We start from the raw sequence: 12,971 nt of genomic DNA, 5'->3' as shown, positions 1-12,971 counted from the left end.
ATTTTCTAGAAACTGTCAGATAAAGAGTTTCACAGATAAGAAAAAGCTAAAGGAGTTCATCACCACCAAACCAGTATTATAGGAAATGCTGAGAGGTATCGTTTAAGAAGAGGAAGAAGAAGAAAAAGGTAAAGATAAAATCTATGAACAATAAAGTGACAACAAATAAATACCTATCAACAAGTGAACCTAAAAATTAAGTCAGAATAAACTGGTGAATATAATAGAAGCAGAGGCATAGAAAGGGAGGGAGTAGACTGACAATTCTTGGGGTAAAGGGGTTGTGGGGGGTGCGGGAAGAGATTGGACAAAAATCTTACACCTATGGATGAGGACAGTGGCCGGGGGTAAGGGCATGGGGTGGGATGGGAACCAGGTGGAGGGGAGATATGGGGGGAAAAAGAGGAACCTCTGTAATAATCTGAACAATAAAGGTTTATTAAAAAAAAAAAAAGAAGAAGTAGAGGCTGGAAGCTGGAAGGAGGCCTGAGCACCACAGCCTCGTGTGGCCTTTCTCAACACCCTGGTCAGAAAGACAACCGAGGAGTCCTGGGTGGAGGGAATGTGTGCACGTTGCACGTGAGCATCTCACAGCCTGGGTTGTCTTACTAACCACGTATTAAATGGGGAAAGTAATTTGCAAGTTTTTCCAGACACTCTGCCATTTTTTTTCTTTCCCCTACTGGGATTTGCAAATATTTTGTGGTAGTCTTTGGCACGTCCAAACTGCTGATCTGGGTTATAAGCAGACAGAAACTGGGCTGACTGGGCACAACCATGAGTAGGGATGATTATACTAAATCCCTGAATCCTTAAAAAAAACAAAATCCTGGAATGCTTTACCCTATCAGAGGCAGCTAGGCATGGGGCACATCACCCTGAACCAATGAGATGACAAGGAAACCACGCTATATTAGCTTTTAAATTTCTTAGATTTCATTTGATGTGACACAAGTTGTCTGGCTTTCCCTGTCCCTGGTTTTATGGGCAGGAGCCACTGGGTCCTAAAGGGCTGCCGTGCTTTCCTTCCTCTTCACACGGAGTAAACCTATATAATTCCAGAAAATGAATGTGTTCTAAGACTTTGAGTATGTTCTTTTCAAAATTAACCTAAGGGGGGAAAATGAGTCGTAGCTGTGTGTACATGGTACACTACTTGTCTGGGCATCCATTTGCCCAGCTAAAGTATTTTCAGGGAGTAAATAGTATGGGATGGTATTTCCCATGTACTGGAAAAAATTGACTCAGTTAAGCTCATTTCACTGGGCTCTGCGTTAAAGGATATTGGGGGCCTTGGCCGGTTTGGCTCAGTGGATAGAACATCGGCTTGTGGACTGAAGGGTCCTGGTTTCGATTCCAGTCAAGGGCATGTACCTTGGTTGCAGACTCCACCCTGGGGCCCTGGTCGGGGCGTGTGTGGGAAGCAACCAATTGATGTGTCTCTCTCACATCGATGTTTCTTTCTCTGTGTCTTTCCCTCTTATTTCCACTCTCTCTAAAAAATAAATGGAAAAATATCCTCAGGTGAGGATTAACAGCAGCAAAAAGGATATTGGAGAACATGATGTGTACAGATTGAAGTAGAAGCAAGCTTTTAATTATTAAAAACCATTCAGAAATGTCTATTGATAATACATTTTTTAAACATTTGAAACAATATCTAATTGGTCAAATAAGAATATGATCATGGGCCTCTTAAGTAAACTATTTTAAGTAAAGATGGAAAATTTCAATATCAATTTTTTTATTGTGGTAAAATACACACAATATAAAATTCACCATTTCAAAGTATACAATTCAGGGGCATTTAGTCATTCCCAATGCTGTACAATCACTGCCACCACCTAGTCACAGAACACTCTCCTCACCCCGGAAGGAAACCTCATACACCTAAAGCAATCTTTAGCAATTTTGAAGCAGATTCTTTTTCAATCAACTGTTGGGGTATTTGCATGAATAGTTTTTGTTTTAATTCTGTTAAGAGGTTGTCTTCAGAATTCATCAGGCATGTTAGGCCCAATCATCTGGGATTGACTTGGCAACTGTAATGATCTTTGAATGTGGAAACGATGTGAAATCAAAAGACTTTCCATTGTAAAAAGAGAACTTTGCCCATGAACAGGCTAAAGAGGCCGTTTAAAGGGCAACATAGTCACATATGGGTAAGAGGTTCAGTTTTCCAATGACTTAGTATTCCATTTTCCATCTTCCTTTTTTTTTTGGAAGTACATTTCTCATGTTTGTAGTTGATTCTCCAGTATTTATTTGCACTACAGTAAAATGACAATTTCTTTCCTGTTCAGTATTAAATATGGACATTAACATGCTTTATGTGCTTGAAGGATTATTCTTCCTTCTGCAACGTTTTACACTTTGAACAAAGTGAAGTTGTCAAGTAAACAGCAACAACAAAAAATTGAACATGGGAGGACATTTCTTCTGACTTTGAACTCTAATCCTCTAGTCCAGTGGTTCTCAACCTGTGGGTCGTGACCCTTTTGGAGGTCAAATGACCCTTTCACAGGGGTTGCCTAAGACCATCGGAAAACACATATATAATTACATATTATTTTTGTGACTAATCACTATGCTTTAATTATGATCAATTTGTAACAATGAAAATACATCCTGCATATCAGATATTTACATTACTATTCATAACAGTAGCAAAATTACAGTTATAAAGTAGCAACAAAAATAATTTTATGGTTGGGGGTCACCACAACATGAGGAACTGTGTTAAAGCGTCGCGGCATTAGGAAGGTTGAGAACCACTGCTCTAGTCCAAGTACCCTTAAGTACCCTTAGTCATGGCCTCCCTGGGAATTGCCTCCCCGCTCTGACCTTTCCCTCTTTCTTATCACCACTTTCTTGAACAATGTTCCATTCTTTCAGCTAACAACTGTTGATTGAGCCACCTCAGTCTGAGCTGGCTCAGATCATTGATTCCTGCCTGGGTGTTAGTGACAGATAACACTAATGCCTGAGCCTGTTACACTTCATGCTGTCTAATTCTGATCCAAGAATCAGAGACACTGCCTTGTCCAACTGGATGCCATGCTAATGACACAATTTGGGGCATCAGGAAAGCTCAGGCTAGGAGGATTTTAGGGGGACATTCACTGAGCTCTCTTTCTAGTCAACATAGCTACTGTTGCAACACCCCCATTATGGTATATATTATCATTCCCATTTTCCAGCTGGTAAAGCCGAGGCTAAAAAAGATCTTTCCAAAGGCCATGAGCTCGTAGGTACCGAGCAAGTACCCAAACCTAGGTCTGCCTGATTCCAAAGCTCATATTCTTTCCAGAACAGCAAATACACCTCTCTGAGCACTACTTAAATTACACCACATTGATCCTGTACACTCAGTCCACAGGTAAGACTAACTCTGCTCCTTATAACTCATTTTCAGATTACGTTCATGTTCAGTATTGTGGGAGCATTCTTTATTTTATTCATTTATTTATTCAGATAGAGCAATGCTTTGCTCACATGGAGGATAGAGCAAAATCAACATCAGTGGTGTGCAGTGGTCCCCTGTGGCTAACCCCAGCTCCCGGCAGCCATTTGGCCTGCAGGTAATCCTCTCTCCTGAAAGGCAGTGGTGTGCCTGAGGGCCATTGCCATACTTGCCTCAGCAGAACAAAGGCACAGGAGCACTCCTTGAGCATGAAAAGAGGGAAAGATATTCTCAAACAAGGTGATAAGCTTGGCACAGCCTGCAGGAACTCCTTATCTCTTGGTAAGGAAGTATTCCAGGCCCAAGGGCCTTCTCATGTGGTTGAGTGGGGCTTTGAAATACTGCACCCACGAGATTGCCTCTCCCAACAATTCTTTATTGGAATTACTTGATTAAATGTCTTTCTTCCCAGTGGACTTTGCATTCCTCAAAGGCAGTGACCAGATCAGTGCTCACTGTACAGTACATGCTCAATAAATGTCTCTTCACTGAAGAAAGGAAAGAATGAGGGATGAATGAATGAAGCCGTGAATTGCTGATCAGACAGCTGTCAGAGGGGAGAGGGGTTGGGAGGCTAGATGAAAGAAGGTGAAGGGATTAAGAAAAAAACTATATATATCACATATACACAGGCAACGATGTGGTGTTAGCCAGAGGGAAAGAAGGTTGAGGGGCTAGGAGGTGGGCAAAGGGGAGAGGGGAGAATGGGAACAGAAAGAGACTTGGCTTGAGGCAGTGGGCACACAATGCAGTGTGTAGATGATGTTTCCTTGAGTTGTACACTTTGCAACCTATATGGTTTTATGAGCCAATGTCACCCTAAGAAATTCACTTAAAAACTTGTAAAAAGAGAGAAAGAAGGGGTAAAAAGAGAAGGCAACTGCAGAGGTGCTAGTCTCAACACAATATGACACCTGGAAGAGACCTAAATTTAGCACCTGGCCAGTGGGAGAATTCTTTAAAACTGTACATCAAACACATCTGAGTAAGCGTGGGATTCAAGTTTGGACCTGGAAACATGTAAAAGCCTGAAATACTGACAGCATGATTGGGTAGGGCTTCACTGGGGATCCTGACTAGTAAATTAGTTGCCTTTTAATTAAAAAAAAATGTCTAGTAAGATTTTAGAATACAGACTAAATTAGAATGTTTAATTGGCCAGTAAATGACACAGGGGAAAAAAAGCAGGGTGTGGCCTACTCATCTTCCTGGCTGGCGAACATTGAGGTGTAGTTTTAGAACAGGTAAGTTCACCTCTCTGGGCCTTGGCTTTCTTACCTGAGAAATAAAGGGGCAGAAGAGATGGCCTCTCAGTCCTGGGCAGGTAAACCTCTATGATCTGGGTAGGGGCTTCCCCATTGATGTCCATGTCCCTACGCATTGCAGGGGGAGCAGGCTCAGCCTCACAACTCGTGGAACCCATGGCCAGCACTGGCTACATAATTTCTGGGCCCAGTGTATTATGAAAATGCAGGGCCCTTCAAGACTGTGACAGCACGGCATTAACCCCAGAATGGGGTTCTTGGGGCATGAGCCCTGGGTGAGTGCCCGGCCACACTATAGGGAGCTCACAGGCCCCTGCTGAATGTGGGAAGGGGTGCTGTCTGGATGGAGTAGGTCTGGGGCCCCAGCTAGCCTGGGGGAGGCAGGAATGTTGGAATGCCCCTGGGTTTATGAGTTCCTTTCTCAGGAAAGTGGCTAATGGAGAAGCATGACTCACCAAGGAGGTACATGTCCCTGAAGCGGCTTCCTTGCCTTACTTTTGAAATTAGCACTGAAACAGCCATGCTGGGCTAAAGGAAAATGGCTTATTTGGGGACCTAGACCAGAAAGGGTTATAAAAAACATTGGAGTTAAAAATAAGCCTGTAGGTGTAGCTGCCCACAGATGCCCTTTTGGAAGGGAGGTGGGGTGGGGACAGGTAGGAGAAGGTGGGCCAGACCAGGAGAGCAGGGGCCTGTGGGAGGAGCTTTTTGGGAGCAGACAGCCCTTAGCTGTCCGTGGCAAGGCTATTTCTACAGTTGCCAAGAGTACTGAAGCCCCTTTAGGTTGGAGACAGAATCTGGGATTAACCAGGAGCCTGGAGCATCTGACATTACATCAGACAGCAGGCCCACGCCAGCCTGCATCCCTCACATTCCTGATAGCACAAGAGAATCAGGAAAACTGTTTTTCTGACATCAGGATAAGATCAATACCAACTTAAGAAGTCATGGGGAATGGCATAGGGGGAGATAGAGGATTGCTTTATAAAAGAACTGGAATAAGCGTGTGTGTGTTTTAAGCTGCACCCTCAAAACCCATCCATGATTTTCACAAAATATAGATCATTGGTCCCAGGGAGACCCAGAGGGTGAATACTGCAGCTGAAACTATCCCAGATGATGAAAAAATTATTCCAAAGTCATTCCTCGCAGACACAGCTGCAGAATCTCCATATGTGATGGAGAAGACATTAAAGCAGCCGTTCTCAACCTGTGGGCTATGACCCCTTTGGGGGTCGAACGACCCTTTCACATGGGTCGTCTAAGACCATCGGAAAACACCTATATAATTACATATTGTTTTTGTGATTAATCACTATGCTTTAATTATGTTCAATTTGTAACAATGAAATTGGGGGTCACCACAACATGAGGAACTGTATTAAAGGGTCACGGCATTAGGAAGGTTGAGAACCACTGCATTAAAGGATAGACAAACAAATACCTATCATCTCCCCTCCATGCCTTGATTTGTCTTTATCAGGCAGTGTTCCACCCATGGACCTCAGGGCAATGCAAGCTGCTCCAGGACAAGAATAGGATGTCCACCTCTGTCCAGAATTTGGCCATTGGGTCAGATCTGTGAGCCCTTGGGCTTTTTAATAGCTATGTCGTCACTTTCTATCCCAGCTCTGAGGGCTTCCACTCAAGGAAACCAAGTCTACTTACAGAGGTAGAAGCAGAGACTATTCCAGGAGGATCTTATGTCTAGAAATTTTTTCCTGCTCCCATTTCTCTACCCAGGAGAGAACAACATGTACCTCAATGGTGCATGTAGTTCATGGAATCCAGTTTTGTTAGAAACAAACTATTTTTTTTTGAAAAAAACAAATCATTAAAATATAGGCCCAAGTACTTCTAGCCCTTTCCCTTGGCAACCCTTCACTCAAACCATCCCTGACCAAGGAAAATCATTCCAGTGAGCAGAGGCTGCATCAATTGCAAAGTTACATATGTTATGTTCTAAACTTTAAGTACATACTGTCGCTATAAAAATATGCAAATGGATATGTGCTTCTTGGTCTGAATCAGAGATTTTCAACAGTAGCACTATTGACATTTTGGGCCAGATAACCCTTTACGATGAGGACTGCTCTGTACAATGAAGGATGTTTAGAAGCGCCCCTGGCATCTACTACTAGGTGCCTATAGCACCTCCCTCCCCAATTGTGGCGATCAAATGTCCCTAGAGGGCAAAATTGACCCTGGTAGAGAACCACTCATCTCAATGATGCAGCTATGTCTAGGGTTTATTAAAAAACCAAAGAAAACCATCCGTTGTTTCAATTTCCCTATAACAAGCTGTCATTTACTTTCTCTTTTTTTCCCCTAAACTGTATTCTTTAATAAGCCTAGATTCTTTGATGTCATTGCATAAGGGCAATAGTTAGATCCTCTTTGAAAATGAACTAAACTAGTAAATTCTACAGAAGAGGTTAGTCATCTGTTGGGGGTGGAGGGAAGAAGCAAGAGATTGTCTGTAAATGTGTGTCTGAAGCGTTTGGTACCAGCCTTGTCTCCTCTAATCCAGTGATGTGGGAGGCAGGGATGGAATGTAATTGTGGTTCAGTTCTTGGAAACCTAATTAATTGCATCATAGCCCATTTGGAGATCGGTTGCATAGAGGAAGGACTTGTTCAGACATGGCACACAGGTGATCATTGGATTCAGGAGAGGGCGTGCCTTGGATATGTGGACTCTGGTGCAGATTTTCCTGGCACAGCCACGGGTGAGAAAGAGTGCCATGAGTTTTCTTAGCTGATGATTCTGAGATACACACACACATAGCAAATATCTAATAATGTGGCTCCTGTGTGGCTTTTCTATAAGGACAAAGAGGCTTTGTCTGAATAGTCCATCCATCTGTGTGACACAAGATGGCCCAGATAAGAGGATTCTCAGATGACACAATGCAGTGTGAGGAGAATGGAAGCCTATTGGATCTCTAGCATCAGAAGTGGTGCCTCCTTTTTGCCTTCCCACATCAGCACTGGCCTTTAACCCAAGCTTATAAAGAAGGAGTGGAGTGATGCCCCCAGACACGTGTGTCCTCAAGACTTGCTCTATCCACCGTGAGGCCCTGGACAAATATTATCAGGGTATTTCAGTCCATGTTATTTTATTTGGTCTTCACAACAAGCCTGTGAGGAGGGCATCTCTAGTTTTATTTGACATTTGAGGAAACTGAGGCTTAGAGGAGTTGAGTGACTTCCTCAAGACCCATGGTTAGTAACTGGCAATTGGAGTTCAGCCCTTTTGGGCTCCAATTGCATTGTCCTTCTAAATATATCAGAGTTACCTTCTAGATAATCTTATCTGGCTGCTCTCTAGAATCCTCTGGCCCCAGTGTTCAGAGGTGGGCAGTTTCAACAGATTAAGAAAAGAGTTTGAAAACAGCTTGTCTCAAATACATGGATAATTCATTCAGGAAATATTTCCTGAGAGTCATAAAATAACAGTGTTAGGAAATGTAACATATGTTAAGCATGGTCTCCATGCTTAAAGGATCACACAGAGTTGAGAAGGACTTTGGGAATTATCTGGCCCAAACTCCTTGTTTTGTAGATGTGGGACACAGGGGAGATGAAATTCTATTCAGGATGCTGTGGCAGAAAAGGAAGATAAGGGCATGTATGGAGGCATCATAAAGGAAAGATTATAGGGTGTGGTAGGTGATGGAGGTGCAGCGAAGGATGACTTTGGGTTGAGGATGAAACTATTGACAGAAACAAGGAGGACCAGAGAGGGCGCTAGTGCCAGAATGGTGAAAAGAAGGTGAATGTTTCTTCAGAAATTGGTATGTCAAGTAACTAGAAACTCCAATTGAGAATTCCAAGACCTGAGAAGAGATGTCATATCCCAGAATTTGTTAAATCAGATCTCCAAGTGAGAGTCCTAGCATTAAACCCAGACACCCATGACAGGGCTCTGTCATGCTCAACAGTTGCATTAGCCTCTTGGATTAAGGCAGAGGAGGGGTGTTTCTCACATCTACAGTCCATGCAAAGCTTAATGCCACAAATGTCAGAATCAACAGGTAAAATAACCAAAATAGCCAGAAAGAAGAACTGAAACTAACATGACATTTATCAATGATCAATGTAAAGTCCCATGTTTATGTTCAGAAAATCAATTGCATCCTGAGGAATTAACAAGAATAATAATATTGATATTAATTAAATATAATTTTAAAACTACCATTTTAAAATCCAATATTACAATGTGCCAGATTCACTATGTGTCACTGCTTCACAAAATAGTTTATTTAATCTTTTCAGCAGCCATATGAGATCGATACTGTTATTATCTCTGTCTTATCAGCTGCAGAAAAGAAACTTGGACCAGGGAGATTAAATAAATGTACCTAAAGTTAATATGTGTCAGTTTGACTGAAAACTACTGTACTCTTTAACCAATAAGATAAGGACTGTGGAGACTTGGCTTAACCAGACTCATGTCAAAGACCCTTTGCATTTGTAAAAATAAGTGAACATGTGTTTTCAGGTGCTTCAAAGAAAAATACAAAAGCACAGATGATGAGTCTCGGGGAGGATATTAAAAGTACAAAAATATAAAATTTCCTTTTAAACTAGTTTCACTAACTTGAAAAGAACATAGTCAATGTAATCAGGATTGTAAATTTTGAATGTTTACCTAGAAGTGTAAACTTTATGACCATAGGAATGTTTACTGTGTGAGAATTGAGAACCCAGGTCTTAGCTGGCTTTCTGATGATATAATTATCTCATAAAATCCAGGGAAAATTATGGCTAATAATGAACTAGAAGATCCTGAGGGTTTATGAATTACTACTAACAGAGAAACCTACTTTCTGTAGTGCCCCAATGGGAGAGAAAAGGGGAGAATCTGTGCTCACACATTTCTGTGGTCCAATATAACTTAGCCACCTCACCCTCAGTTCTTCCATAGCACGGTCTCAGGGTGATACTGATCCCCAACGGTGTTCATCGAGGAACCTTCTCTTTCTCTTTCATTCTGAGGATCCCTTGTTTCTTTCCAATCCTGCCTTCCCTCCTTTCCTTGGCTGATTCTGCTTTTCCTTCCTTCCTGGTCACTCCTTCTGCTCCAGTTTTTTGTTTTTTTTTTTCAGTCCTTGGAATATATCCCCTAGATCAGGGTCATTCCTTTTAGCCACTCTTGATAGATACTCACTATCTTTCTATGTTTGTGGCTAAGAATTTAAGCAAAGTCTCATATAAACTTTGATAATCCTAAGAGTGTATATACACAACTCTCCGCTTATATTGTCATCTGGTGCCAAATAATTGCACAGTTAGGCAACCTTTTGAATTGATGTTAACCAGTTGGGACAGAGGATTTAAACCACAGGGATCAAGTATTTCATTTACCTATTTCTCACTCTCCCATGTAATTACAGAAAAAGAGGTGAGATGGTGCTTTAAATCCATTGTGCTTACAATTTCATTTCTTTCAAAAGTTCCACGTTGACAGTGCACATTTTACCAAAATGGGCCAATTCTGTAAAGACAACTGAGTAACCAAGTGGAAAAAAAAAGTTATTTCTGCCTAAGCTGATGAGTGTAGTGTATGATTATCCACAATATAATTTTGTTTTTCTACCCCATAATCTATGGGTGTATATTACCTATGACCACTCTATGATCAAGCTGGACTTTGTCCCAGAGGGAGAGACCATCAAGTGACTTAGGTTCTATTGCTTTTCTTTAAATTCCCATTTGTATTTCCTGAAAGAGATTCTAAGACTTAGTATAGCTCCAGGTTGTGGAATATCTCTAAGAATGACCTATAAAAACCCTCCTGCTCATTGGAGAGAAGCCCTAATATCCATTCCTTGCTGGTTTCTTTGGCATGTCTTCCCTGCCTCTTCTTCCCTTTCCCTCTTCACTGCTGTGCCCCAGATCCAGGCCTGCAACACTATATGCTTGGGTTACTTAACTGCCCCCATCTACTGAGTCTCCCTGCCTCCAGTTTCCCCCCCCCTCCAGTCCATCCTACCAGCTTCCTATAAGTTTGCTGGCGTGACACTCTAACAGTGTAACCCATTCTCCAACCTTGTCCTCACTGTCCTTTGTAATCTGGCCCCACCCCATGTATCTAACCTTATCGGGAACTTCGGGTCCTGCACGCTCTACTCTGTTGTCTGTGCTGGGCAGAAAACTCTCACTATCTCACCATGGACCTTTCTGAAGTCCAGCTCCACGTGTCAGCTTCTGTATTTCCTCCCTCCCAGGACATATGCTTTCCTTCTATGGTTATCTTACCTACCTCTCAGAGCCTAGCTCTTCTTTCTAAAATTAAATTTATTGGGGTGACATTGGTTAATGAGATTATGTAGGTCTCAAGTGTACAAGTCTGTGCTACATGATCTGTATATCTAACTAAAAAGTTTCTGCTCAGCAAAAGAAACCACCAACAAAACAAAAAGGCAACCAACCGAACAGAAGATATTTTCAAAGCCTAGCTCTTGAAGAAAGCACCTTCTCCCTGAAACCTTCTCCAGCTACTCTACTTCTTTTCTTATATTACTACTTCCATTGTTTTCCTTGCCCCCCTCCCATGAGGGTGTAGAAACTTGAGATCAAGGGCTTGACAGAGTGCCTTCTTGTCCCCTGTCCCTGCAGATCAGGCACAGACACCCAACAACATGCCCTCAAAATGGCTGACTTAGTGACACCGCCTACAGATTTCACATCAAGTTCACCTCCAACTGCATTTACCACGCACCTACCAGGCATACGGCCCATATTCTAACTATGAAGGGCTGTCCTTTTGCCAATGCTGGGCTAATTTCTCTTAAATTTGGTCTCAAAAGTTTTAGTTCCTTGATATTTGTAATAACTTACTTGCTACACAAGTCACAACTGTGAAAAATTGAAGTTCAAATGGTAGTTGGAATATAAAACAGTCATTGAACATTTTAAAAGTTCCAGTCTCCAAAAACCACGGTGCCCTTACAATGAGACAAAAAGAAGAGTTTCAAACTCAAAATTTGGGAAGTTATCTTTTCCATAGATCAAAGAAGTTTCTTGATTCTTGCCCCTGGGTCATTTCTGAATTATTTGTTCTAAGTGGATTTTTATAGATAATTGTTACACTGACATAAGGACATGAGAAAACCAGACCCAATCTCCCCAAAACACTTGTGATATATACCCACAAAGTAAATTAATAAAATGATTACAACAACCCTTAACATTGCATAGCAATCTACAATGAAATTATTGAGGACCAAAGTAGACTTTTCCTTAGCAAAAGTTTGCTGTATTCAGACTCTGAAAGCTGATCTTTTGTAGAATCTAAACTTTTGACATTTCTTTTTATTTTCTCTCCAGAGCTTTACACTTTATTATTGGCAACAGCCAGCTAGAACAAACCCACTTATTCCTACACTCTCCTAAAAAAATCCTGCCCACTTCCCTATAGCAGTTGCCACCCACTGCCTTAGAACTAGAAAGTATTCTAGGATTTCAGTTTTTCTGAGATGCAGTAAGAGCATTGGGAAAAAGCAGAAGAAGAAGGAGAAGAAGGAAAAAAAAGTATTGATTGGGGAGAATCTTACCTCAACTTTTGACTGGCAGGGACAGTTATTTTATTAAGCTTGTCCATTCTTTTTGGTGATGATAAGAGCCACAAGTAACCATCCAGTGGTAACGTCAGCAGTCCCTGGCCCTCCTAGGGAGTAGCATGATAAACCTTTGATCTCAAGGGCCCCAGTCACTCGAGTCTGATTTCTGAGAGTTCAGACTGCTGGCAAACACCCTTGCACCAGGGAGAAGTAAAACTTGCTCGAACACATAGCTAAGTTTCATGTTTCTACATAATCATGTGATCTGGGGAGCCAGCCAGCTTGGCTGACTACTCCACGTTGTGTAAACTTTAATAGTGAAACCTATTGGACATGCAAATTTCTTTCCAGCTGCTTTCTTTTATAACCAGATTTGTAACCAGGTCAGGGCAAGCTCTGCTGGTCACTACTTCCTGTTGTCTCAAACACATTTAGTCCTATTTCCAGCAGGTGTCACGCTGTCCCCAGCAGCTTCCTGGGCTCAAGAAAAAGCAGAATAATTCATTCCATCTGAAGGTTTCTCTGGAACTTTATGCTCATTTGCATAAAGTCATGGGTAAACTTTTCCACTTAAAGATGGAAATTATATGAAAATGGCATTTTTATGTTGTTCTGCTTGTTCCTTCCACCTTCCAAATATTTTTTGAAGTATTTAAAATAAACTCCATCATAAGAT

General features: G+C 41.7%; 1 protein-coding gene across 2 annotated transcripts in view; it reads right to left on the bottom strand.

Annotated features, from left to right (window-relative positions):
• The window catches only part of BLNK (B-cell linker), a 72,283-nt gene extending 59,736 nt beyond the window's left edge, over positions 1 to 12,547 (bottom strand). Inside the window, exon 1 of one of the 2 annotated variants that reach the window (XM_015559384.1) lies at positions 12,290 to 12,547. In XM_015559384.1, coding sequence (XP_015414870.1) covers positions 12,290 to 12,336 — 47 coding nt within the window. In that variant the 5' untranslated portion in view covers positions 12,337 to 12,547. The remainder of the gene's footprint in view (positions 1 to 12,289) is intronic. The other variant, XM_015559383.1, reaches the window with a different exon arrangement.
• Positions 12,548 to 12,971: the final 424 nt, after the last annotated feature.

The sequence above is a fragment of the Myotis davidii genome, unplaced genomic scaffold, assembly GCF_000327345.1.
Source record: "Myotis davidii unplaced genomic scaffold, ASM32734v1 scaffold332, whole genome shotgun sequence".
Lineage (NCBI taxonomy): Eukaryota > Metazoa > Chordata > Mammalia > Chiroptera > Vespertilionidae > Myotis > Myotis davidii.
The sequence above is the reverse complement of the archived record's forward strand: the minus strand, read 5'-3'. Positions and strand labels throughout refer to the sequence as shown.